At 39.4% G+C, this 25,417-nt stretch overlaps 2 protein-coding genes across 3 annotated transcripts; one reads left to right on the top strand and one right to left on the bottom strand.

Annotated features, from left to right (window-relative positions):
- Window positions 1–745: 745 nt before the first annotated feature.
- Pjvk (pejvakin) lies at window positions 746–5,750 on the bottom strand. The gene is made up of 6 exons (XM_003478519.5): window positions 5,540–5,750; window positions 4,533–4,728; window positions 3,886–4,027; window positions 2,752–2,869; window positions 1,292–1,390; window positions 746–1,047 (listed from the first exon to the last, which is right to left on the bottom strand). The coding sequence occupies exons 1-6, from the start codon at window positions 5,748–5,750 to the stop codon at window positions 755–757; spliced, it is 1,059 nt and encodes a 352-aa protein (XP_003478567.1). The 3' UTR covers window positions 746–754.
- A 2,074-nt stretch (window positions 5,751–7,824) lies between these two features.
- Window positions 7,825–23,661, top strand: Prkra (protein activator of interferon induced protein kinase EIF2AK2). 2 transcript variants are annotated; one of them, XR_010050902.1, is made up of 8 exons: window positions 7,825–8,003; window positions 8,454–8,623; window positions 10,720–10,801; window positions 12,451–12,529; window positions 13,601–13,718; window positions 14,700–14,794; window positions 16,332–17,054; window positions 19,853–20,027. XR_010050902.1 is itself a non-coding variant. In XM_003478524.5 (8 exons), the coding sequence occupies exons 1-8, from the start codon at window positions 7,939–7,941 to the stop codon at window positions 23,141–23,143; spliced, it is 942 nt and encodes a 313-aa protein (XP_003478572.1). In that variant the 5' UTR covers window positions 7,825–7,938; the 3' UTR covers window positions 23,144–23,661. The 2 variants fall into 2 exon arrangements, 1 of the variants encoding a protein (XP_003478572.1); XM_003478524.5 differs by lacking the exon at window positions 16,332–17,054 and adding an exon at window positions 22,986–23,661.
- Window positions 23,662–25,417: the final 1,756 nt, after the last annotated feature.

The raw sequence follows: 25,417 nt of genomic DNA, 5'->3' as shown, positions 1-25,417 counted from the left end.
AGAGCAACCCATTATTAGGATCACTCTGTGAATTATGTACACAAAACTCCATGCTGAACTCAGTGTTTTTAATTTGATATGGCAATTAAACATTTAGAATTATATTAAATATTAATTTTTCTCCTTTTGCTATGGCGAGGGCACTAAAAGGCCATCAAATAACCACTTACATACTTTTTTCATCCTTAAATGTTAAATTAGAATCTGAATAAGAATAAAATAAGCCAGTTCGATAGCACATACCTGTAATCTCATCTCCTCAGGAGAGAGAGGCAGGAGGAATCTCAAGTTCAAGGCCAGTCTGGGCAACTTAGTGGAAAACTATTTCAAAATTTTAAAAAATCTGGGGTGGTAGCTCCATGGGAGACCAATTGCCTCACAAGCATCCTGGGTTCATTCCCCAGTACCACAAAAGTATAATATAATTGATGTATTCAGAAAATCTTTTAATTATGTTATCTAAAATGATAGACTAAATTCCAAGTGATTATAAAGTGACTGACAAATTTTTGAAAGATTGTCTATATTTTAAAGTTTTATATATTTAAACTCTGCTATAAACAATATTATTGATCTTTTTGGCAATTTATGAGGTAGACAGGAATGCTATCATCTGTACTTGGGGAAATGATACCCACACAGGCTTTCTGTTTGTTCTCTCGTCTTAATTTATCACAGCAAACCTAAGCAGTTCAGGGAAGGTTTATGGCACAACTGCACTTAAAACACCAACAAAGTACATTCATTTTTCTTTTTATTTCATTCTCTTGTGCCAAATATCAAAACAAGGGACTGCATGAAGTCTAACATACTTCTGTCCATCCACAGAACACTGAAAGCAGCCATAGACCGTCTCCCTTTTTAAGTTCCCCATTCCACAGAGTATGCAAGGCCCTTTAGGAATGTTGTGATTGAGTAAGTTAACTCGGATGTGAGTCCCTTCCTTGAGTGAAATATCACTCATGCTGAGAGGTTTCTCATAGTAGTCAGAAAAAAGATCATCCAAGTAAAACTGTGAGCGAGAAATGGCATCCATCACTCTTCTGTCTAGAAGAACAAAAACAGAAATGTATCAAAAGTCAAAATAAAAATATACAACCCATATTGCATTACAGATATAGGTATAAATATAGATACAGATACAGATATAGATATATATCTATAAGATACATACAGAAATAGATAAGACATAGACATGTACATAGTACGTCATCAGTCATGCAATGACTTGACTATTAAAATTTTCCCAGGAAGAAAAACATCCATGCAAAATACTCTTCAGAGGACATACTTCTTTCAAACAGTATATTTCTCAGTCTGTAGAGAAATGCAAATGTTGCCGTTTCTTCCCTTTCAAATCCTCCTTTTGACACTGAAGTGACACAAAGGTCTACAAAACAATTTCAAAAAGATGTTATGATGGTAATAACTCCTACTTTACTGAGTATTTTATAGGAGCAATGGATTCTGATATGGGCCATTCATTGTGTTTTTTTAAAGCTAAATATTATACATTTTTGAAAAGATATATGCGCATGATACAAAACTCAAAGAGTTCAAAAGGGAGCTACAGTGACAAGTGTCTAACCCACTCTGTACCTAGCCAGTCTTCCACCCCAGAGGCACTGATACACGTCTGAGGAATGCTTCTGAAATATTCCCTGTATTTTACAAGCATAAAGGAATATGTATGCATACATATGTATAAAACCCTTTAGCCCAAATACTTACTGCATGTTAGGATTTATAGAGCTCACTCACACAACAGCTTCATAGTATTCTGTTGTATTCTGATATAGCACTATACAAGTTCACTTAAAATGGTTTCCAGTCTTCTGCTATCAGGAAATGAATATCCTTATATGCATTTCAATTCACCTATGTGTAAGCTCTCCTACAGGATGATTTCCTGGGCACATGGGCCAAAGTACATTTATATTTTATATTTTAGTGGTTATGAGTTTATATTCCTTCCAGCAATCAATGTAACTATAAAAACCTGTACACAAAAGACTCCAAATAGAATTTACTTAGAACAGTTTTGTTTCTCAACATTCTATTCCTTCCTTCCACAGAATTTCAGAATTGGATAGAAATAGTTATAAAAATGTTTATAAATTACCATATCCAGGGGCTCCCTTGCCTAGTCCTTTGGGCTACACCTGGCCTTGGGCCAGCTGCCAGTGAACTAACCTTAAATGAAAACTAGAGTTGCACAAAGATATTACATAAGATGACAATGAAGAAAATTAAAGTGAATTGTATGAAAGTAATACATCAGATGATAATCTTGGAGGAAGTATTTGTAAAGTCAATTTTTGGGGGGAGTTGAGAAAAGTTGTGTTTATTAGGTAAAAATGAAAGTTGTAAAGTTGTCTTTGAGTACCCTGATTTGGGGAACATGACCCTTCAAGAACCTTACTATCTACCTAGTCCAATTTGTCACACACTCCAAAACTATCAGGCATTGGTTATCTCCTCCTGTAAGCCAATAAATACGTTGTTAGTGGACTGACTTTTAGCTGTTATCTATAACTGTAAATGGGTTATGGAGAGTCTATAGCCTTTACCAAGCAGCAGAAAAGAGGCACTGGATAAGCAGGCCAGGGAGGATCCTTCCCAGCTCCTTCACCCAAACATAAGATTGGCTGTGCTGAAAACATCACTTTTCTATAACTACTAAATAGAACTTCCTATTAAATTCTCCTTTAAAATACAATCATTTGTCTTTCAAGCAGATCATCCACTCACCAAAGGCACCATCCAGGTAAATGAAGAGTTCAAAAACACTGAAAGCTATGGTTGTATGTGCTGGAAAAACAATAGCTTTGTCCCTTCCCTTGGGATTCTGTTCATCCATAAAATGAAACTATAATAAATAAATTAATAAATTATTAAAGAGCCTAACATGTCAGGATAGCTTTTCAGAGAAATAAAACAACAAAACAACAGCAAACTTTCTTCAAGTAAAGAATTACTCTGCTTGAACTAAACTCTGTATACCAGAGATCCAAGGGGTCCCCTGTGGACCCATAATCTGTACTGGGGAAGACCTCTCTACTTTTTTCATTTACTTTGGTTTGAAGTCAGTGATTAGTACCATCACCACAGTAATGCTGTCTGCAGTAGAACCTGCTGATTTCAACTACAAATCTTAGAAAATGACTGTATTTAAATGCTAAGTTGAAGCTTGCAGTCTAGCCTATCTACTGTTCCAACACCTGCACCCAGCTTCCAGAAGTTTTCTAAAACAATCACCAACAATCAAACAAATGCTTCAGTTGGTACCCCCCAAATAATCCAATGATAATATAAATCTAGTAGATAGCTAAATATAGGCACTAAGAAGAACTTTCATGTGCACAGACTCCAAAAGATTATAATTTAACCCTGTGTAAGAATCAGGTCATGAATGACCAGGATAAACAATGACATAATTGAGTTTAAAATTAAACAAATTATCTTTTAATTGCTTAAAAAGAATTTAACACTGAACAAAGTGTTGTCATTGATAATATTTAGAAAAAATATTTAATACAAAATATAAATTTAACTTTTAAAACTTCAAAGTATGAACTGTATTACTTCAAAATAGTATAGAAGGTTGCAACCTACGCTCTTTTTATTTTTTAAATTGCACTTAAACAGTAACAAGAGGGAGCTCCAGCATACACATTATTTCTCAAAGATTAGTGTTTTGTTTGAGTTATGTTACACTTACTTAGAATCCAAATTTTCTTGCATGTTTTTTCACACTGAAACACACCATTTCTGTGAAAAATACTACACAACTACAGCTCTTTCATCAACATTTGACAAAATGTCTCATGGTAAGGAGTACTTTTTTAAAATGCCCATGGCTATTTTGTAGTGAGTGTGCTTTACCCGCATTGCTTCTCCTCGAATTCCCGCATGGACAGACAGCGAACACTGTCGTGTGGTTCTAATGCTTTCCATGACCACGCACAGCACTGCCTTCCTGCTGCTCCTTGACTGACGTATCAAGCTGTGGTCAAAGTTAATCTTTCTAAAATAAAAAGGATACAGTCACAAGATTCTGTAGTATCACTATATATATATCACCTGTTATTCATTCATGGGTCTTTACTAAAAGCAAGGCAGTCTTTTATAAATCAGAAAATATACTCCCAAAGTTTTGAATAATCTGCCTCTCCTATTTTCCTAACCATGCTTACCTAGAATGTTTTATTTTGTCTGTTGAGAATATTTAGTGGGGGATTTTTGTACTGCATTTTCTGGATAGTCCCATATTATTTCAATTTAATAATTTAGCAAATGTGTGCAGAATTATAGTACTTCTATGGACCAGGAATTTTTCTTTAACACATGATTTTTGTATGTGTATACTTATCTAAAGTTTGGCTATACTAATTTATAGTATTTCAAACAAATCAAACAAATAAATTACATCTGTATAATATGTGAATACTATAAGTATTCTTTGCAATGAAGTTGATATAATCAAAACATTCAATGAAAACAGTGAAGTATATTAGGATTATTATACCGACCGTGTAGTAATTTCCTTTAGTAATGTTGACACTTCCACTTCATGTTTGGTAACTATACCAAAGGAAGCTTTTACTGCAATGGAATCTGATCCAGTAACATTAATCCCAACATCATTTACAATATGGTTGCCTCGACGTCCATAGAGTGAAACATCTGACTCATCTTCATAATTCAGTAACTGATAAGATGAAATACCTTTACGAAAAGGAGAATAGTATTTTTTAAAGTCTCAAATTTGTCCTAGATAGGTAATTTATAATAACATTAATTTGCAATTGAAGACTCAGTTACCCAAATGTTAGTGGGAAAATCAACATTTTAAACTAAGATGAAAAATAGCAATTCAGCTAACTGTTGTAATCCCAACTAGTTGGGCAGCTGAGGCGGGACTGCAAGCCTGAACCCAGCCTGAGCGACTTGGTGAGATTCTGTCTTAAAATAAAAAATAAAAAGGGGTTGGGAGGTAGCCAGGTGTTAGAGCATCCCTGGGTTCCATTTCTGATACCACACAGAGAAAACTCAATTCAATTTTACAACACTTAAAATGAACTTAAATTTTCTGTTCAGCCATGGGAATATCTTAAGCATCAAAAGCCGCTGGTTGAAAGAAAAACATGAGCGTTTATAAGCAATAGCTTGTTAAAGTGTTGGTTAATTGTAAAGTCCAGTTTACCAGTATAATAAATTAACTGTAAGTACAAATTTATCTCATTTGACTATGTAAAATAAATAAGCTCAAATAATATTCTATTTTACACATGAAAATACATTAATCTGTCATTTTCCAAACTGCTTTGTTAAAACTACTTATAACATGACTGGTATATCAACCAATAAGATATTGGATAACATATAAACTTTAGGCATTATTAATCATAAAAACATTACTAGCATCATAATAAAAGTTACCTTTATCAGTATTATTATGTAATTAGTGTTTAAGACCTATTTTTGGTGACTAGTAACACAGCTCCATGAGTAGTCTCTCCCAAACATTTGAACTTACCAGCTGAAATTTCTCTGTCTCCTAGGAGTATATCTTTCAGTGTAAAGGGTGTTGAGGTAAATTTATATCGAGGAAACAGAAAGCATCGCTTCTTTTTTACCACCAGACTTAGAGGCTGGTACTTGTCGGCTTCACTGAGGCTTGGAACAGGAACTAATCTCCCTCCATCTCCAACCTGCTTGACAAAGCTCTTGGTAGCAGCAGCGAACATATTAATATCAAAACGTCACCAACTGCAGCCCCCAGGTAATAAATCCATCTTTACAGAGGAAAATCAATAACAACACCAAACCTTACTTGATCTCAAATGTAATTACACACGGTAAAAATAAGAAGTACGATCTCACCAAGACGTTTACCAACGTGTGCATCGCAACACCGCCTTCCTCATGCGCTCAGGTAATGAATAATAGATCACCGGGTAAAATGATACCCTAAAAGCAGGTCTAATTTGGAATGGCAAGCGACAACACCAAAATATACACAGAATATGGATTCAAGCATACTACCAGTGTCCTCGCTGAGGATTCTGGTTGATTGCGATTTGCCAGTGGCAGTAGGCCAGTCTTAAAAGGCGTATACGTTCCACGGGAAACACTGCAACTTAGGCACTAACATCAGTCCTGAACACTATCTGCTATGGACATAGGCCAAAGGGAATTCCTTCACAAGTGCACCAGGCCAATTTTGGCAACAAAAAGGTGCTGTATTGAACTCTTTCGGTATATAGTTTCATTCATTTTGTCTCATATGTTTACAAAACCGTGTTAACACCGAATATAATTTCACACCGTACATGGAGACAATTATATATGGATCTTTATAAAATACAAAAAGTCACATTACATATTAAAAAAAAAAAACTATCAGAAGGCAGTGCTTTCTTCCTCAGAAACTGAGCACTTGGTCTACACCTGAAACGGAGCCCTACTGCAATTAACTTTCGATTTGCTTTATCATTATACCAGTTACTCAAACTGTGAAGAGCCATGTAAGGTTTTGGCTTGTTTTTAAGGAATTCTGTTGCTAAAAATAACAAATCTGTACTGAAATAGTGCTTGTCCTTAGTGCTGGAAAGGTATAAAGGGGGAGGGACAATCCCCCTGCCTGCTGCTAGAATTACAACACATGTGCCACCATCATCCCTAGCTTATATTAATGTGTTTTGAAATCAGGTCTCTGTGGTTCTTTAAGTTATTCCTAAAAGTGTAACACTATTGGGAAATAATGTACACACAGCAGGTAGAGGAGGAGCCTATAGGCTTAATTTAAGCCTCAAATAATAGCAATTTGTATAATGAGGTTCTTCTAGATACTATCTCACTTGCTTTCAAATATCCAGGGGCTCACATGCAACCAAAAACACTTAAATAATGTTCCTTTGGGAGACACAATAACATTGTGCAAACACCTATTTTACCGCACCGAGTAAACACAGGGAGCCTTTTCCACAAGTGGCTAGTAAACCCCTTACGAGAGGCCAAACACCTAACGTCGCTAGCCGAGCCCCACAAAAAGCGGTGCGTTCCAGGCAAAAGCCATTAAAACCAACTATCCAGGTAGGCAGAAGCAGCACTCGCCCAGATCCTGGCCCACAGGCAAGTCTCCTTTACGCTCAAGTGCCCTGCTGGGCTCCGCTGGCCCTGCTTTCAACAAACAACGGAAACCCACAAGACAAAAGAGCCGGCCCGGGGAGAGAGGGGAATGCGCCTCGAGGGCTCGGGCCAGGAGCCCGCCGCAGTGTTGGGGACAGATAAAGCCAAGGGCTCCGGTTTTCTGGACAGGCTCCCGCGGGTTTTCTTGCAATTCTGCCTTCGGAATTTTAAAATCTTTCCTAAAATAATCCCCCCCATCTTTACTCCGCATCCCTGAGCTTCCGGGCTCACAAAAGCCGGAGCCCACCCGGGCAAGCATCGCTTCCAAGGATAAAGAGATGAGTAAAAGCCAGGCGCCGGGAGTCCGAAAGCCCAAGCGGGGTGCCGAGGGACGCGGGGGAACAGAGAGGCGGGCAGGGGCGGGGCCCGGTGCCAAGCGAGCCGGCGGGGGCGCGGACTGGAGCTGGGAAGCGCCGGGCCCGGCGAGGGGGCGTGGCCTGGGGAAGGGGCGGGCCCGCGTTCGAGCCGCGCCGCGAGCTGCAGCCCGGGCTGGAGCCGGAGCGGGAGCCGGGGTGGGAGCGCGGGCGCGGGTTAAGGGGGTGGCCGGCACCGTCGCACCGAGGCTCCGCCTCTCGCTCCCCTCCCGCCCCGCCGGTCCCCTTCACTAGAGGGACGCAAGCCGCGGGGCGCTGGAGAGCCGGGAAAGGCGGCCGTGCCGGAGAGCTCTCCTCTGGGGCTGGCCGACACGGGGAGCAACAGCCCCCGCACCGCTCTTCCTGGCGCTGCTCCCCGGCCCTGCTAGCCATGTCCCAGAGCAGACACCGCGCCGAGGCGCCGCCGCTGGTGCGCGAGGACAACGAGACCTTCAGGTCAGCAGCGCCCGGGCCGCCGCGGCCCGGGGCCGAGAACGTTGGCGGCGGTGGCGGGGGCGGGAGCCGGCTCGCGCGCGGCATGCCGGGTAAAGCCCCTTCTCTGCGCCCCACGCCCGTGGCTGCGGCGCTCGGCCCCGCCCCTCTGTAGCTGGGGCGACGCGGAGGGCGCCCCTGCGCCGGGACAGGGTCCTGGGCCTGATGGGGGCGTGCTGCGCTCTTGCCCAACCTGGTCCCCACAGAAGCCCCTGTTGGAGCTCCCCCGAAGCCTCTGTCACCGCGCTCAGCGAGACCGGTGCGCCCGGGCCTCTGCTGCTGTGGCGCCGGCCGCGGAGGAGCCAGGGCGCAGCTCCGCTCACCACGGGTGGCCTTGGTGGCCGTCAGGCTGACCAGTGTACGCCTCTGAGTCTCTGTCTTTGCCATGCAAAGCCCATCTTCTGGTTTTTGCAGTTTGGGGAAGATGATAACAGCTAAGCCAGGAAAAACACCGATTCAGGTATTACACGAATACGGCATGAAGACCAAGAACATCCCGGTTTATGAATGTGAAAGATCTGATGTGCAAATACATGTGCCCACTTTCACCTTCAGAGTAACCGTTGGTGACATAACCTGCACAGGTCTGTATACACAGTTAACCCCTGTGACCCTGCGGCTTGCGGGTTCCAACGTGGTGTTGATTTTCAGTTCGGAAAAGTACTTCTTGCCAGCTAGGGTGAAGCAGCTCTGAAACCAAAACCTCTCATATTATATATGTCATTAGGACTTTGCAACTTCATCCACTTCCCTCCCTAATTTTCTCTTCTTCAGATACATGGATGCTCAGAAACCAAAATGTTACCCAGTAATCCAGCAAGGCTTCTTGTACCCTAGGATCCTCCTAAATTTCCTCTCAGACTTGGGAACAGGAGAGGTCCTGGGAGTCGAGTTGAGTCAGTAGGTGCTGCTATCATGGTTTATCCATAGATTACAGCACATTCCTGGAGGAATGATACCAGACTTTTCTGAGTTTTGTCCTTTTCTTTATGGACACATTCAGAACTTTGCGTTTATTGTACCATGAAAGATGAGAAAAGTCGGCACGCTCCCATACATTGTACTGCATAGTAGCTTTCAGCTCCTGAAACTCTACAGGTATTTTGTATAAGATGGTTCGTTTTGTTTTTCTTTCCAAAGCTGGGTTATAGTCCCAGGGTTGGGGAGGCTGAGGCAGGAGAATAATGAACTCATGGCTATCCTGAACTACATACTGAGTCCCAGGTCAGCACTGGACTATAGAGAAAATATTCGTTCTCGCATTTGAATTTGTTTTCCTCTTCTTAAAATACACTCAGTGGTTTCCCCCTCACCCTATGATCAAATACAAAATTTTAAATATGGCTTACAATCTTGCTTAAAACATACGTTAGTTGGCCCAGTGGGCAACCATTTGGGTGCTCGATTGAAATATAGAATATCAGGCCCATGCAGATCTATGAAATTCAAATAGGTTTTAACAAAACTGCCCCACAATTCCTATGTACAGTAAGGTTTGAAAAGCACAGATTTATAATACCTTTCTTTGGCTTCTTCCTCTAACACCCATCTTGCCGGTTTTTTATCACAGTTTACAATTTAGCCATACTCAGTACTTGGGACCTTGAAAGCACTAATAGTTGGTGTGGCCTTTGAGCCTTTGTGGTGTTTTTTTCTCTACCTAGAATGCTGTTCCTAATCCTCATCTCTCCACTTTACTAGCTTTTACTAGTCTTTCAAGAGTCCTTTTAGTTATCTCTTCCTACATGAATCCTTTCTGAATGTGCACCAGGAGCTGGAGAGCTGCTGGTTTGGGGCAGACTCCATAGGCTTGTATCTGTATTTCAGATACTCGGTCCAGACAGAATCCCACACTAGGCTGTCAGCCCCTGAGGGCAGGGGCTGTGTTTTCTTCTATAGTATATCCTTAATATCTGTTTAGTAGATAAAAGATTATGACTTGTGTGTCCACTGACACTTAGGGCCACACTTGAAACTTTCGAGTTCGAAGGTTTGAACTCAGTAGGAAAAAGGATTCAACTTACCATTGACCATAGGTGACTGTTTACTGAAATTTAGACCAAATTTACTGAAATTTAGTCTTTCCCTCCACCGCCTCCTGTCTAACCAAGTGAGGAACACAGACTGTATAGAAAACATGTAAGCTCTTGCCTTCTGACTCTCCCACTATGCTCAACATGTAGTCATAACTGCTTACCTGGCATAGTGTTTGATCCAGAATACAATCCAGCTGGCAGAATAAACTTTTGCAAAATTTGCTATACAGCAATTCTGCCATAAGTGGCTTATTTAAAGGAAATGTTTTGCTGTGGAAGAGTTTCTTTCTTGTCTCAGAATAAGGGAATAAAATGCTAAGGTACATTTCTTCAGGACATGTGGCCTGAGTTATTTTATGACCATTTTATATTATAGACATACACAGTATAGTTACAAATCTTGCAGAAAGGGTTTTTATATAGGTATACATAGACTTTAAACCAAAACTTTTTAAACTGTGGTTTTAATGTATTAACTCTACATGATGAATGTTTTGTTACAGTGTACTGTACAACTGCATGTAGTATTTGCTTTTATTACATATGTATATAAAACCTTTACTGACTTTATTTCATATTTTGACAACATCTGTGCCACTTATTTTCACAGAAGGTAACGACTTTCTTTTCAAATCCTAATGTAGGTGAAGGTACAAGTAAGAAGCTGGCCAAACACAGAGCTGCAGAGGCTGCCATAAACATTTTGAAAGCCAATGCAAGTATTTGGTGAGCTGAATTTCTTTGTATTTTGCAGCTTAAAATTATCATGGCTGAGGTAAGATTAAAAATTACAACAGAGTGAACAGTTGCTAGCATCATAGCTCTAAAATTCTTTTTCTCTGACAGTCTGTCATCCATTAGACTTTATTCATTTAAATTCATCAGATAGCTATTAGATGCAGGCAATCATGAACGAGGCCTTTTTTTTTCTCTTTCTGTCTCTAATGGGGTACAGTGGAGAGAAAACTAGAGTGTTGTCTAGCAAAAAAATTTAGGATGCAATTTTTAGTCATCCATAGCTGTACTTTTGGATTAAGAGCATATTTATGTTCTCATTCAGTATTCCTCTCACTTTTAATTCATTCTAAGTCTTTGGGGGTAGTTTAGAAATAACTAGTAACATAGCAGCCATCTAGGTAAGTACTTGTCTCAGACAAGCCTTGGACCTCACAGATGATTCTTGTTTTCTGGGGTCACAAATTTGAATTGACTTCTGCTAGCTTTTAGGGTGTTAAACGGCATAGTAGTTTTCGAGTTACAGCTCTGTGATGATGGCCATGCCATTTTTGTGAGGCCCAAAGGTAACCCAAAGTGTCAAGCAGTTTTGTAGAAATGAGTGTGTAGAATGTCCTTTCTTCACGTGGACACTGCACTTCTGTTAAAAAAAGGCTAACAAACGTTACTATATATTTGTGCTTCTTTATGGATAAGGTAGGAATTACTAAGCTGTAATCAGGCCTAATGTGGCCTGATTTAATTCAGAGACTTTCTCACTTCTCCATCACAATTACTTGGGTAGCTTTGGCAGGTAGCATTGTAAGTGAACACTCATATCTCATCGGCCTTGAATTCTTGCCCATGGAAAAGAAACTTACTAAAGTGGTGATAGCTGGAACTCACTTGTTACGAAAGAGATGTCTCTTCACTTTCCTAGGTGGTAGTGTAACCTTGGCTTACTGCCCATTCTGCATTTGGCATTGGTCTCCCAATGACTAGTAATTTCAAACAACCTAAAAGATTTTGTTCTCTTGCCCCATTTGCTGAAACCAGATTCATATTGGCTATCTACTTCATGAAGCATTCATACAAATCTTACAGGATGATCCCAGCCTTGAGCAGATGATAGAAAAGATAAATCTGCCTTCCATAGTTATCTGAATGAAAAAAATATTTGTGATTGTGTTGTCCACGTTGACAGGCTAAATTTCCTGGTTAGTAGTCTTCCTTTTATGCAGTTATAATAGTAGTGTACTTTAAGTAGATTTTTATTAAGTACTTGGTATGATCAATACACTGCAAAGGTAATGTAAATAAGTAATAGAGAGCTACCATAATACTGCTGCCATCGAGAATTCTAATTAACAGAGCAGTTAGGGAGAATTTATGGTCAGTTTCCTTTCGGAGTCAAACCAAATGTTATAATGGTTCAGTGGAGTGAAGGGGGGGGCTTCTTGGAGGAAGTGACTTTTGAGGTACACTTTGGATGACAGATAAATCAGATTCCCTGATTTCCAGGGAATCTATTTTCAACTAGAAGTAGTTGGGAAAAAAGGGATTATTTATGGAAAGAATGATCAGAGTTTAGTATAAACGAGTAAGTCTACAGTAATTTGGGGAAGTTATTTCATGTAATAACGTTTTAAAAAAATGTTTAGCTTTGCAGTTCCTGACCCTTTAATGCCTGATCCTTCTAAACAACCAAAGAACCAGCTTAATCCTATTGGTTCATTACAGGTAAGTTGAACAGTGTTTCCACACTTAACATTTTGTCCACTGTTAAAAAGACATAAAAATAATATAGCAACTAAGACAAGCCATTAATATTTTTCTTTCTCTCTCTCTCTTTCTCTTTGTTTTTTTTGATGCCTGGATCAAACTCACAACCTTGTACCTGACAGGCAGGCACTGTGCCACTGAGCGATAGCCATTAATATTTTAAAGATAAGGTGAAATCCTTTGTTTTCCAAATTAGGGTCATTAGAATTTACAGAACTAACTTGTTTTCTGTTTATTTATCTTTTGGATTTTCTTCCATACATAGTATCTGCATTTAGTTTGTGGAACTCCCATTTGAAATGAGCCGGACCTTGGTACACCTGGGTAGTGTTTTATACCTTAAGAGTGTTTCTTGCCACTCATGTGACAAGCCTTTAACCTTTTTCTACTTGTTGAAACAGAAGACTATAAAGAGCCTAAATTGAGTAACACAACGCAAGAACAGAGAAGTAGTCCATTTCTATCAGAAAACAGCAAACATACATATGCATGTGTGTATATACACACACATATGTATTCAGCTTTGAATTCCTGCACGCAGCATCTCTTCTTGCAGATTCCCTTTGTGCTCTGTTGGACCAGTCCTCTCCTGATTACCCAGCCAGTCCTTCCTGCTCTGTGAGCTTTTCTATAGTTTTCCTCACCTCTGTGTGTAACCCTATCCAAGTCTCTTTGTTTGCTGTCTGTGCTTCCCATCTGGAATTGAAGGCATTGTCTCTTCTGGTGTAAGCAAGAGCTATTGATGGCCCGTTTTCCCATTGAACTCAGATACCAGTTCACTCTGGCTTAATGGAAGAATGTCATTCATAACGCAGCACTGCTTCAGTTTTGGCATTGTGATATAAAGATATAGAAAAACGATAATATCTATGGGCAATACAGAATCCACCCTAACTTTTCTATTGTAGAATCCTTCATTCTTAAACATAGGACTAAAAATGGAATCAAAGTCAAGAAGGAATGTCATCTAGGTGATTGAGCCATTACATTGTTAAAGTCACTTATTAAAGCCTCATCTCAATTTTGTAGGAACTTGCTATTCATCATGGATGGAGACTTCCAGAGTATACCCTTTCCCAGGAGGGAGGACCAGCTCATAAGAGAGAATACACAACCATCTGCAGGCTAGAGTCATTTATGGAAACTGGTACTTATTGCTTCTTACAATTAAAAACATTTGCATTATTTTCAGATGACAAATGACTTTAGAAATGACTTTTGTAAGATCTTTTCAGACAAGAGCAGGTGCATTCGGGGCGGTATGGCTGTAGACTCTGATACCTTTCCAAACATTTCTGAGGGGAAATTGATATACTCCTTTTCTACTGTTTCTAACTTTGCAAGGTTGAACTTAAGTATAAATATTTGGCTTAATAATACTTATATGTCTTAATTTTGTGCCTTTAAAAATTGTAGATTGCTGGTAAAATGTCAAATTATGGCTACGTACCTTAACAATCTTACTGTTATACCAGTGGCTTTTAAAATACCACTCATTTGGAGAAAAAGCAATAGTAAATCTCTTGGAGTTTCAACAGATAGTTTAGTAAATAGGAGTTGAGGAGGACTCCATTTGAAAATGAAGTGATTAAGAGGAGATTATATGGCAACAATTGCAATGAGAATAGAATAGTAATTGTCTTAGAATTATAATTCCAGTATTTTAAGAGGCAAACTATGAGGAAAAATGGTTAAAGAAGTACTAAAGAGAATTCTTGTGTTAACTTCTCTGACATGTTTTTTATGTCTTTTTTTTAATGTTCCTTCAAATGGGATTTTACCATAGCAAGATACTACTTTTGAGCAACTTTTCTCTAGAGAGGTCACATGGGCCAGAACAGAAGCTCCCAGCAGGTACCCCAGCCTCTGTTCTTGCAGTAGCTCTTGATTTCAGAGGTAAAGCAAATTACTTAGTCTCCCTGGGCCTCAGTTTTTAAATATACAAAACAAAAGTACAGAAGTAGATATTTATGCTGAGTATGTAAATGAAGTTCAACAAAAATAGCAGGTTGGTAAAGATACAGACTAGAAAATAAAAGGCAAAAGCTTTTTACACAATGCCTTACACAGTTGATCACCTCCATAGACACTAATTTTTTAAATCTATCATTTCTTTTTCTTTGTATAGGAAAGGGGGCATCAAAAAAACAAGCCAAGAGAAATGCTGCTGAGAAATTTCTTGCCAAATTTAGTAATATTTCTCCAGAGAACCATATTTCTCTAGTGAGTAATGATCAGACAGTTATGATGTTAATGTGATGCTATAGGCAACTTTCCTTGATTTCTTGTTGTACAGCTACTTACGAGTTGCAGTTTTTAAAAATCTCTTTATTGTTCATTTATATACTGTCCGAGTTACAGCTGCTTCCTATATGTGAGCCAGAGCCATAAGAGTGATCAAGTAAGAGGGCTTGGGAAACAGTAAATTCAGGAAATGAATGAGATCTAAAATGATAGTTCAGGTTGGGGTGTAACTCAGCAGTAGAGTACATGCTTAGCATGTACAAGGTCCTGGGTTCAATCCCCAGCATCTGAATAAGTAAATGAAAATAGTAGGCCATTAATGCCATTTTTACCCTCAAGGTGACAACTCACCACCACCACCCCTTTTTTTCATTCATTCATTATCCACACTGGTCATTTGGTGAGCTCATACCTTGTACCAAGGTTCGTGCCAGGCATGGTACTCAGTGAGTGAGCAGCATCTGCTGCCGAGGAGTCTGTAGCCTACTGAGATGGGAAAGGAGTCTAAGACTGCTCTTCATAGAGGGCAGAAGGCGACGTGGGCACATTAGAGAGAAGACCTGGGCCTTCAAAAATGGGTCCAGGAAGGTGTCAGCTGAAGTGTGTAGGATGATGATGAGGAGTAAGAACCCCAGAGAAGAAGAAGGGCATGAGCAGAGTCTCTGGACTGAAGCTTCTTATAGTCAGGACCCAAATGATTTGGTGTGTCCAGAGCAGGGTTAGAGGGGAAGAGGTCTCAGACATTGGGGCCAGGAAGGCAGAACGGGATCTCATCCCAACAACCTTGCTATAGTAAGGAGATTGCGCTTTACAGTGTCATTAAAGAACTTTAATCTGGAGTGGACAGGATTAAATTGTATGTTGGAAAGGAAGCGATTTGGCTGGATTGTGAGGAGTAAATGCGTATGAGGAGGAGAGACCGGCTGGAATCCCCTGAGGACAAGCAGATGAGAAACAGTGACCTAAACCAGGTGCAGAAGTGGAGAGGAATGGGTAGATTTAACAATCATTTAGAAGCCGGTCATTGTGCACGCCTGTAATCCCAGCACTCAGGGGGCCAGGGCAGAAGGATCGCCCCACATTCAAGGCCCGCCTGGATTATAAAGTGAGACCCTGTCTCAAAAAAGAAAAACAAAAAAGTTAGAAAACTGGAATAAAGGAACATGGTAATGATTGGATATGGGGAGAAAAAAGGGGGGAAGTAAATATTTTTAATTGGCAGCAGAAGGTGGCGCCGTCAGTAATGTGATAATCACAGATGTGGGGAAGAGGACAGGGCACACTGAGACTGAAGTACGGTATATCTAAGAGGAGTTACTGAGGCTCCACATAATGTAGAAGTTGAGGTTCTGATATAAATAGGTATGCTTTATGGTACATGATAAAAAGGGATGTGGGTGGGAAATGAGAGGTCTCTCTATAACTGTCGCCCTTAACTTATGACAAAGTCATGACTTATTTTGTAAGACAAAAAAATCAGAGACCATTTACAAAAAAATAACTTTGGATTTTTTAGAAAACAAAGATATAATACATGACATACACTGTTTAAAAAAAAACTGGACCAAGAGAAAACACCAAGATCACAAAGCACAAATAGGTAGGTGTACAGGTGGTCTCTGTCAAATCTTAGGACAAGATCATCTCCCTTGTTGTTTAAACTCATCCAGGCTATATTGATTTATTTTTTAAGGGAAGCTTCTAAATTTATTCTTCTAAACCAGTGTAACACTCTGGAACCTGACCATACCAAACCCCAATAGAAAAAAAAAAAAAAAATGAGTCAATCTTGCTTAAAGTGGAACACTAATTTAGTGACATTAAAAAATAATATACTATACATAAGGATTTGTTTCATGCATACAAAGATACTTTAGTTTGTTACTGTCACCATTTTAGTGAGTCAAAGAAGAAACAGGTAATCCTCTCAGCGAATGCCAGAAGCTACTTGCTAAAACTTAGCAATTATTACTGATAAAGAATTTTTTCAAAGAAATCAAAATCATGGTTACGTGTTTAAACATTACACTTATTTTTATTGGGACCAGAAAAAAGACTAAAGATGCCTACTAATACTATTTGTATTTGACCTTGTTCTAGAATTACCAACCCATATGATTAGACAAGAGAAGGTGATAAGAATTGGAAATAACAAAAGAAAATGATTTTTAACTGAAATAATACAATTGTGTCCTTCCAAAACCCTAGAGAAAATGTTCTAGAAACAGAATTCATCAAGGTAACTGATCATGAAATTAATATGCAAAATCAATAGCTTTGTCGTATATTTAGAGTTATAAGGTCAGCAGCCAAAATGATCAAAAATAGTTAAAAAGTACTGTTTCCACACAAGCGCCTGCTTGTCTAGTGCAAGGGCCTGAGTTCAATTCCTGATACCAAAAAACCAATAACAACAAAACTGTTGTTTCTTGGTGGGGAGAGGTGAGGCTGGAAATTGTTGCTTTCATATTTTTGTAGTATTTGATTTTTTTTGTTTTATGTGCAGTTCACTTTGATTAGTAAAATCCTAACTACTTAATAGAAAAATAGAAATCTATCCTGAAAATGTGTACTAGAACAAATCAGTAGTTTTCCTGTTTATAAATAAGATCTGGAATATAAAAGTAGCCATTTTCAGTAGTAGCAAAAGGAGATTCCATGTCTGGGAATAAACTTAAATATGTGAAGACCCATGGGAGGATACATCTTAAATCTACTGAGGGCAGAAACTGAATAAATATGACACTATATTTTTGATAGGGAGACTCAGTATTACAAATATTTAAAATGTAAAATAGTCTCACTCAGATTTTTTCAGCATTTGTTTTGGACCTTGAAATAACTTTACTAAGTATATCTGGAACAATAAATTCTTGAAATAGCGAAGAATACTGGAAAAGAAAAATATGGGTAGGTACTATCCCACCAAAGAATAACGCATATCACGAGACTGGAGGCAGAAAGACAAGTCCAGGCACAGGTGTAATGCATAGAAGATGGTATGTGCCTAACGGTGAGATTTCAGATCAGCAGATGACAGGGTGGATTATTCAGTAATGATGTGGAAACGGTGATACAGCCAGGCTTGGAGCTCCCTAGGCAGGTGATACACAGTCTGTGTATATAAGACATGTACTTGGGTTACTATCTTAGTTCTTACACCAAAACAAATTGCACGTAGATTAAAAACTTAAGAATTAATCCTGTAAAAGTATTAGAAAACATGGAAGACCTTTCATTTTTAAAACCATAGCATGAGGAAAACTTTTTTTTTTTGAGCATAACTTAAAGAGTAGCTTAAAGTAAAAAATTCATAAATTTGACTAAATGCAATCAAAAGTGTGCAAATAAAAGCAGTGTGGGAAGAAATTCTCTTCAATACAGGGCTATGCAGGAACTGTTCAGTGCTCTTCTACGTCAGTGAAAAGGACAGCATGCTGAAGGAGATGCTGTGTTTACTACTAAAGAAAAAACAAGAGTGTTGGGCTCGTTTTCTTTCATGTGAGATAACCTTTTAGATTGGTGAAACTACAAAATACTACTTCTGTTGAGAAGGTGTAAGAAAACAAGTGCTCGCCAAGACAGTTGAGGGAGTGTAAACTGGATCAGAACTCAGTTTGGAAGTATTTAACAAAATGAAAAGTCTTCTTTGGCCGGACAGTTCTCCTCCTAGAGATAATTCTAGAGAAACTCATCCAAGTGCCAGGGATTGTTTATTTCAGCATATTAGTAAAAGCAACAAGCCAGAAATAATCTAAAACCTGTAGTTGGAGACTGATAAAACAAATATGTGCTCATATGAAAAATGAACAAGATGTAGAAGAATAAACTTTGGTTTTTGTTTTAAAAGATTATGTATGTACATATGCTAAGATGCATAGAGCATCTATAGAAAGGCATATTACCAGCAGGTACCGTGCGGGAGCAGAATAGAGATTTTCAGTAAATTGGTAGTAAATAAGAGATTTTACTCTTCATTAAATACTTGTGCATATTACATATCATTTTATCATTTTTTACCATGTAAATAAGTTGTCGTGTTTGGAGGGCTTTGTGGTATTTTTGTTTGTTTTTTTGGTGTTAGGGGATGGAACCCAGGACCTTGTACATGCTAAGCATGTGCTCTACTCTTGGTCCCCCCCAAAATATATTAATTAAAATTCTAATCAAGGAAAATAAATTTTCATTTAGTAAATTTAACGAGTACTTAATTTTATATCATAATCATCTCAGTGATCTTTTGAAAATCCTTTCTCTTGTGTCATGCTCATTAATGATATAAGACTAACGGTGGTTACTCTACTTTCTGAAGAAAGTAACTGTATTTATTGATGGTGTATGAAAGCAATTTGAAACCACAAACTAATAATGGAAAAGTAAAGTATTCTAACACCCAAGATGAAAAGAAAAGGAAATGAGACTCACCTGAGCAGCTTGTTCCTCTCAAACCCAACTCGAGCATTTCACCTTTTTATAGTTTTGTTGTTATTTTCTGCTTTACAACTGTAGGTTAGAATGATTAGTATTGAATACAAAAAATGTAAAGTTATGAAAATTGTTCTACGTGTTAGTCTGTAAGCTGTTCTACTAGGCAGATTCAGTTAGTTCCAGGTTGGTTTACAGTGCTATCAGATATTTGCATCTTTTAATGTGACTATCAGAAAATTCAAGAGAGAGAACTTTTTACGCTACAAAAACTTGGTTTTGAGTTTTTTTTCCCTGATCCTAGGTCTCCAAAGGTGTCACCTCCAAAGGTGAAATAATGCATTAAAGGCTTCGATAATGTCCAATTCTAGTGTTTCTTATACAAAAGTATTTTTAAATACAATGTATTTATTGTTTTTCACTTCATGGTGTTTAGATGCATGTGCTTTCTACCACTATCCTTTAAATTGGGAAAATAACCAAATGATACCCGTTTAAATGTGCATTATGAAGTAGTAAATGTGAGTGCTTACTTTATACTTCTAATTATATTGGTATTAGTGTCGGAACATAATCCTAGTTAAGAGTCTGAACCCTCCTCTCTTTTTCCAGACGAATGTAGTAGGGCATTCCTTAGGATGCACTTGGCATTCCTTGAGGAATTCTCCTGGTGAAAAGATCAACTTACTGAAAAGAAGCCTCCTTAGTATTCCAAATACAGACTACATCCAGCTGCTTAGTGAAATTGCCAAGGAACAAGGCTTTAACATAACATACTTGGATATAGGTATGACTTTGTCCTGTTTGGCTTATCCCACTGTGCATTTCTTTTTTACAGTGTGTTTGAGAAACAAAAATTTCTATTATACTTGACTTCATTGATCAAGGATGCTACCTATGTATAATTGCCAGAGCAGTAACAGATGTGTATGTAATTGATATGTTCCATTCTTGTGGGTAACAGCAAGCACACACACAAATTTAATGAACTTTATAAAGTGAACTCAAAGAAAATCTATTGATTTATTTTCCCATCTGTCAATGGATTTTCTTTGAGTTCACTTTATAAAGTTCATTAAATTTGTGTGTGTGCATGTACATGAATATGTTTGATGTTTTGATTTAATGGCTATATGTCATGTGAGGAATTTCATATCCCTGTTCCAACCTCAGTCAGACATGGGAACCTTCAGTGTCAGAGTTACTGGCACTGGCACAGAGTTACAGTAGCGTGTTTAGGGCAGAAATGGCAAACATTTTAGAGTGTTCAATGATACAAACAGCCCACTTGCGCAAGTGTGCCACAGGTTCGCCATCGGTGGTTTAGGGGCTGAGAAACTGCGATATTGGGATTGAATGATGGGTCGAATACAGTGTCTTGATGAACAGAGAATGAAGAACATTAAAAGTCAATGCATATAAATGGTCAGGAAAGGTAGCTAATCAGAATCCATTTGTTCAGTAAATATTTATCAGTGTCTGGTTTGTTAAGGGTTTGGATGCAGAGATGCATGAGTTATATCATGATAAGGACTAAGGAAAGTCTGGGAAAAGAAAAAACCTGAAATGAATTCTTAGATTACGAATTAATGATGCTTAAATGCTTTTACCTGTTCTAAGAACTAATTAGTTCTTCTAAATCGAGAACTAGCTGGGTATGGTGGCATATGCCTGTAATCCCAGCACTTGAGAGGATGAGGCAGGAGGATTGCTGAAAGTGCAAGGCCAGACATGAGTTCAAGTCCAAGCTAAACTACGTGGTGAGGCTCTGTCCCAAAACAAAAACAACAAGATAATAGAGAATTAGCTTTTGACTAGCTTCTGTGCAACTGCCTTCAAAGAAGTGCATGAAAAAATGTTCAGCATCATTAATAGGGAAGTGCAGCTCAGCAAGGTACCACTTCATACTGCTAGGATGGCTGTTCTCAAAACAATGGATGGCTGTACTCAAAACAATGGAAAACAGTACATGAAGATGGAGAGAGAGTAGAGCCTTATGCTGTCCTGATTTGATGTAAGTGTGGGTCGCCATAGAAAAAAAGGTTTTTCATTTCATGAAGTTAATTACTGTTTGACTTCATAGCTTCATTCCTGGGTGTATACCCGAAAGAATAGAAAACATGTTTAACAAATACCAGTGTGCTCATGACCGCACTTTTCACAAGGGCCGGAAGGTGGAAACAGTGCAGAGTTCCATAAACAATGAGTATCATCAGATAAACAAATTGTGGTGGCCAGGGGCAGTGGCAGTACTCCCAGCACTCAGGGAGGCTGAGCCAGGAGGATCAAAAGTTTGAGCCCATTCTGAGCAACTTAATGACTTAGTAGGATCATGTCTCAAACAATTTAAAAAGAGGTGGAGACACAGCTCAATGCAAAGACCCTAGGTTCAGTCCTCAGTAACATATTCACATGCGCACGCGTGTGCGTGCACACACACACACACACACACACACACACACACACAGTAGAGCATATGTGTAACGTATAATAGAGTTCTATTCAGCCATAAAGGGAATAAACTTCTAATATATACAGTACTACTGCAATGCAAATGACCCTGTAGAGCATATTAAGTGAAAGAAACCAAACTCAAAATACTACATATTAGACTTCCATTTATATGAAATGTCTAGAAAAGATTAATTAATCCGCAGAGACAGAAGACAGATTGGTGGTTGCAGAGGAAGGAGAAAAGGAAATGAAGAAGCCAGGGATGGTGATACGCGCCTGTAACCCTAGCTCTTGTGAGGCTGAGGCAGAAGGATCGCTGTGAGTTTGAAGCCAGTCTGGGCTACATAGTGATTTTAGGGCAGGCCAGCCTGTACTACATAGGGAGACCCTGTCTCAAAAAAAAGAAAGAAAGACAGACAGAAAGATGAAGAGTAACTCTTTAATGGAAAAGGGTGTTTTCTCAAAGGGATGGAATATTTTGGAGATAGACAGAAGTCATAGTTGTGCAACATTGTAAATGTGTATTATGTGAATTCCACTGTAGTTAACTAAAAAGAACCTAGATGTCAGAACTGTAAAGCCTGTTCACTCATTAAATAACCCCATTGTGTCTGGTTATTTTCTACTAACCTGACTAGCTGAAATAATAATACTTAATTATGATCATTTTAAAAAGTCATAGTTCATACTTAAATTTTACTTCTTTGCCTTGAGTCATTTCATCACCTTTCGCAGAGTGACTCATTTGTTGATGAGAAGAACACTTGTGTCGCAGCTTTACATTGTTTTCAAACCACTATAACTCGAGCCTCTCTGCGCAGACTTGAGATCTAAGAACATGCAGGCACCAAAACCCCAGCAAGGTTATTTCCTGTTTAAAAAGTATACTTGATGGGATCCAATAGCAAATAGTTCTTTCCCTTTAAAGAAAGTTGGTGTGGTTCAGGAATTTGCAAACACTGTCCGCCTAGTCATATTACAGCAGCCCTGGGAGTTTCTTTCAAATGCAGGAAGCAACCACCTTCATTCCCAGCTCTTGCATTTCCATTGAGTGATACTTAGACACCTGTGTTTCTTTCAAGTCCCCTCAAGTGGTTGTGAAGCTCAGTGTTAGGGAGCTGGTACAGCTGAGCAGTTGAATGGCTTTGTTTGTATAAGCACACTGAAGGTGATGGTGAGTGGAGTAGTGTACCCTGATGCTGAAAGCAAGTGACGAAAATGATGGTTTTTATGAAGGACCTGCCTTATATACACTTGGCATTAATCACCACGTTTGCATGTGTCATTACAGAAGAACTCAGTGCCAATGGGCAGTATCAGTGTCTCGCCGAACTGTCAACCAGTCCTATCACAGTCTGTCACGGCTCGGGTATCTCCTGTGGCAATGCACAGAGTGACGCAGCTCACAATGCTCTGCAGTATTTGAAGATAATTGCAGAAAGGAAGTAAAGTTGGGGCACCTTAGAAAATCCTTCAGTAGCACTTTAAAGAGTTCTCCTGTCATTCCTTCCCAAGTAAAACTTCTACTGTAATGTGAGTTTTTTCCAGATCTCTCCCAGTTCATCAACACTCCAAATTTAATTATCTCCTGGTAGTTGTTACTAAGCTCTTTTTAATGGCTTCAACTTTGTATTGGTATAATGTATTTATAAACTTTGTATCACAAGGCACTGTGTAGCACCCAGTCTACAGAGCCAGGCACATAGAGGATGATAATGATGGGAACAAAAGTACTGCTAGCAACAGTCTTCCTGGTGCTTAAACTCTTGCACAAGGCTTTGTAAAGGGAATTTGAAGGAAGTCCTTTAGGATTACAGTGTCAAGGGACAACATTAACCAGCTCTTATTGAATGTGACTGTTAAATTTCAGGAAACATGATTGGCCTGCTGTGTATTCAAAACCATGTAATAAAGAGTTCTTGTTATAATGGGGACCTGTTCATTTTATTAAAGAGCTACTGACCTGACTGTGGCCCATTCTTGTGTGTAACTTTCGTTATGGTGCGCATCTGGAATGTTCCCAAAGGCATATGTGTTGAAGGCTTAGTCCCCAGTGTAGCAATATCTAGAGGCAGGCTTTTAGAGAGTGTTTGAATCATGAGGGCACTGACCTCACTGATGGATTTATCTGTTAATGGGTTCATAATTTAATGGGATATTGGCAGATGATGGGAACTTTGTAAGGAAGACCTAATTGGAAAAAGTAGGCCATCGAGTGTGGCCTTCAAGGATATATCATCTCCCCGTTTGTGCCTGCGTGTGTGTGTGTGTGTGTGTGTGTGTCTTACTGTCTCACTGTCTCATGCATTCTCTCTCAGCTGCAAAGTATCAGTTATAAAGAAGATATACTGGGATAAAATTTTATAAGGCACTGGAAGAAGAGGATGTGCTTAAGCCGTGGAAAAATAACAGTTTTGTTGCAGGTAGTTGAAATGTATTGTAAACTGATAAGCTCTGAGGATAAGGGATCCAGAAACCAAGCTCTTCTAGCTGCCTCTGCTTTTCCTGCTTCTAGCGCCAAGAAAATGTGCACTCTTAGTATTCATATGTCACCTTGTTAGGCTGGGTTTTCTAGGTTCATCAGGTATTCTCTAATGCCATTTCATTAACCCCTCAGTTAAGGCTCTTAAATAATTAAACAGATTAGTTTCTTGATCAGATAGCTATTCCATAGTCAACTTGATGGCATCGGTTCTAACACATGATAGGCCTCCAGTTAGAGGCAGATAAATGGTGAAGATAGCAGTTGCCCAATATGTTGATAATACTAATATAATGAATTATTGAGCATTGAGGTACCAGGCACTATAACAATATTTAGAGATGCAGTGTTGCCGCAGCTCACATTTAATGAAGAACCACTCTTGTGCTGTCAGAGGCCTGAGACAGGCCACTTCAGGTTCCTCTTTGGTGCCAGGGATCCAGCACTCACCTTGACAGGGGAGTGCTCCCTGTCAAGGATTCTCATAATCCCTTTAACTGGACAGATGCTTCCTTTCTGAGGCAGCCTACAGTCTGTCTGCAGCTAGTCCTAGCCAATGGGACAATCCGAAAGCCCATCCTAGCTTCAGAGTTCCCCAGTGGATCAGCTGAGGCTGCCTTTGAGACTGCAGAGCCATATTCTCCCGCTGCCTGGGCGCTTCCTTTCTTCGCACTGCTGGCAGTCCCTGGTCTCCGTGAATTCCCGTTAGAGCCGGCTTCCCAGGGAGCCCAACCTGCAATACTTGGCACCAAAAGTGGCTCTGCAGTGGGCTTTTTTAACTTCCTTCTCTTGCCATCTAGTTTATAGGACAAGGCTTTTGCTCTCTGGTTGTTGACAAAACACATGACGCCTAGCATACTGTGACAGTAATCCATATGCCAGTACAGCATGCCACGTGCTTGTGAGAGAGGACTTGGGAACTGCGGAGAAGCTCAGTGCGGTTTCTCCCTTGTAAGCCGGGAATGAAGCTTGGAGGTGCCATTACAGATCTGAGCTCACTGGCGCCGGTGCTCAAAGTGGGACCCCAAGACAACAGAACACTTAGCACTGGGATTTGTCAGAAGCAAATGACAAAATGCAAAGTGAGTTCAGCAAACAGTCCATTCAATATGACCAAATAGAAGGTCAGTCAGCAAGGGTTGTGCTCAGCCTCACACTTGAAATACGATGGATGATCAGGAGGCCAAGGATAATAATCCTTGAATGGATTATGATCCCAGTTTCCCGACCTGAGCCAGGTG

Source organism: Cavia porcellus, unplaced genomic scaffold (genome assembly GCF_034190915.1).
Source record: "Cavia porcellus strain 051 isolate PalLab524CR breed Dunkin Hartley unplaced genomic scaffold, mCavPor4.1 scaffold_12, whole genome shotgun sequence".
Taxonomy (NCBI): Eukaryota; Metazoa; Chordata; class Mammalia; order Rodentia; family Caviidae; genus Cavia; species Cavia porcellus.
This window is presented reverse-complemented; position numbering and strand designations above follow the sequence as displayed.

Bases quoted from the DNA above. Each gene is read 5' to 3' on its own strand.
- Pjvk (XM_003478519.5), bottom strand. From the start codon at position 5,750: ATGTTCGCTGCTGCTACCAAGAGCTTTGTCAAGCAGGTTGGAGATGGA. The intron at 4,729-5,539 runs GTAAGTTCAAAT...CTTTTCGTAAAG, and splicing joins AGACAGAGAAATTTCAGCTG to GTATTTCATCTTATCAGTTA. The intron at 4,028-4,532 runs GTCGGTATAATA...TTTTTATTTTAG, and splicing joins CTAAAGGAAATTACTACACG to AAAGATTAACTTTGACCACA.
- Prkra (XM_003478524.5), top strand. From the start codon at position 7,939: ATGTCCCAGAGCAGACACCGCGCCGAGGCGCCGCCGCTGGTGCGCGAG. The intron at 12,530-13,600 runs GTAAGTTGAACA...TCAATTTTGTAG, and splicing joins ATCCTATTGGTTCATTACAG to GAACTTGCTATTCATCATGG. The intron at 13,719-14,699 runs GTACTTATTGCT...TTCTTTGTATAG, and splicing joins AGAGTCATTTATGGAAACTG to GAAAGGGGGCATCAAAAAAA.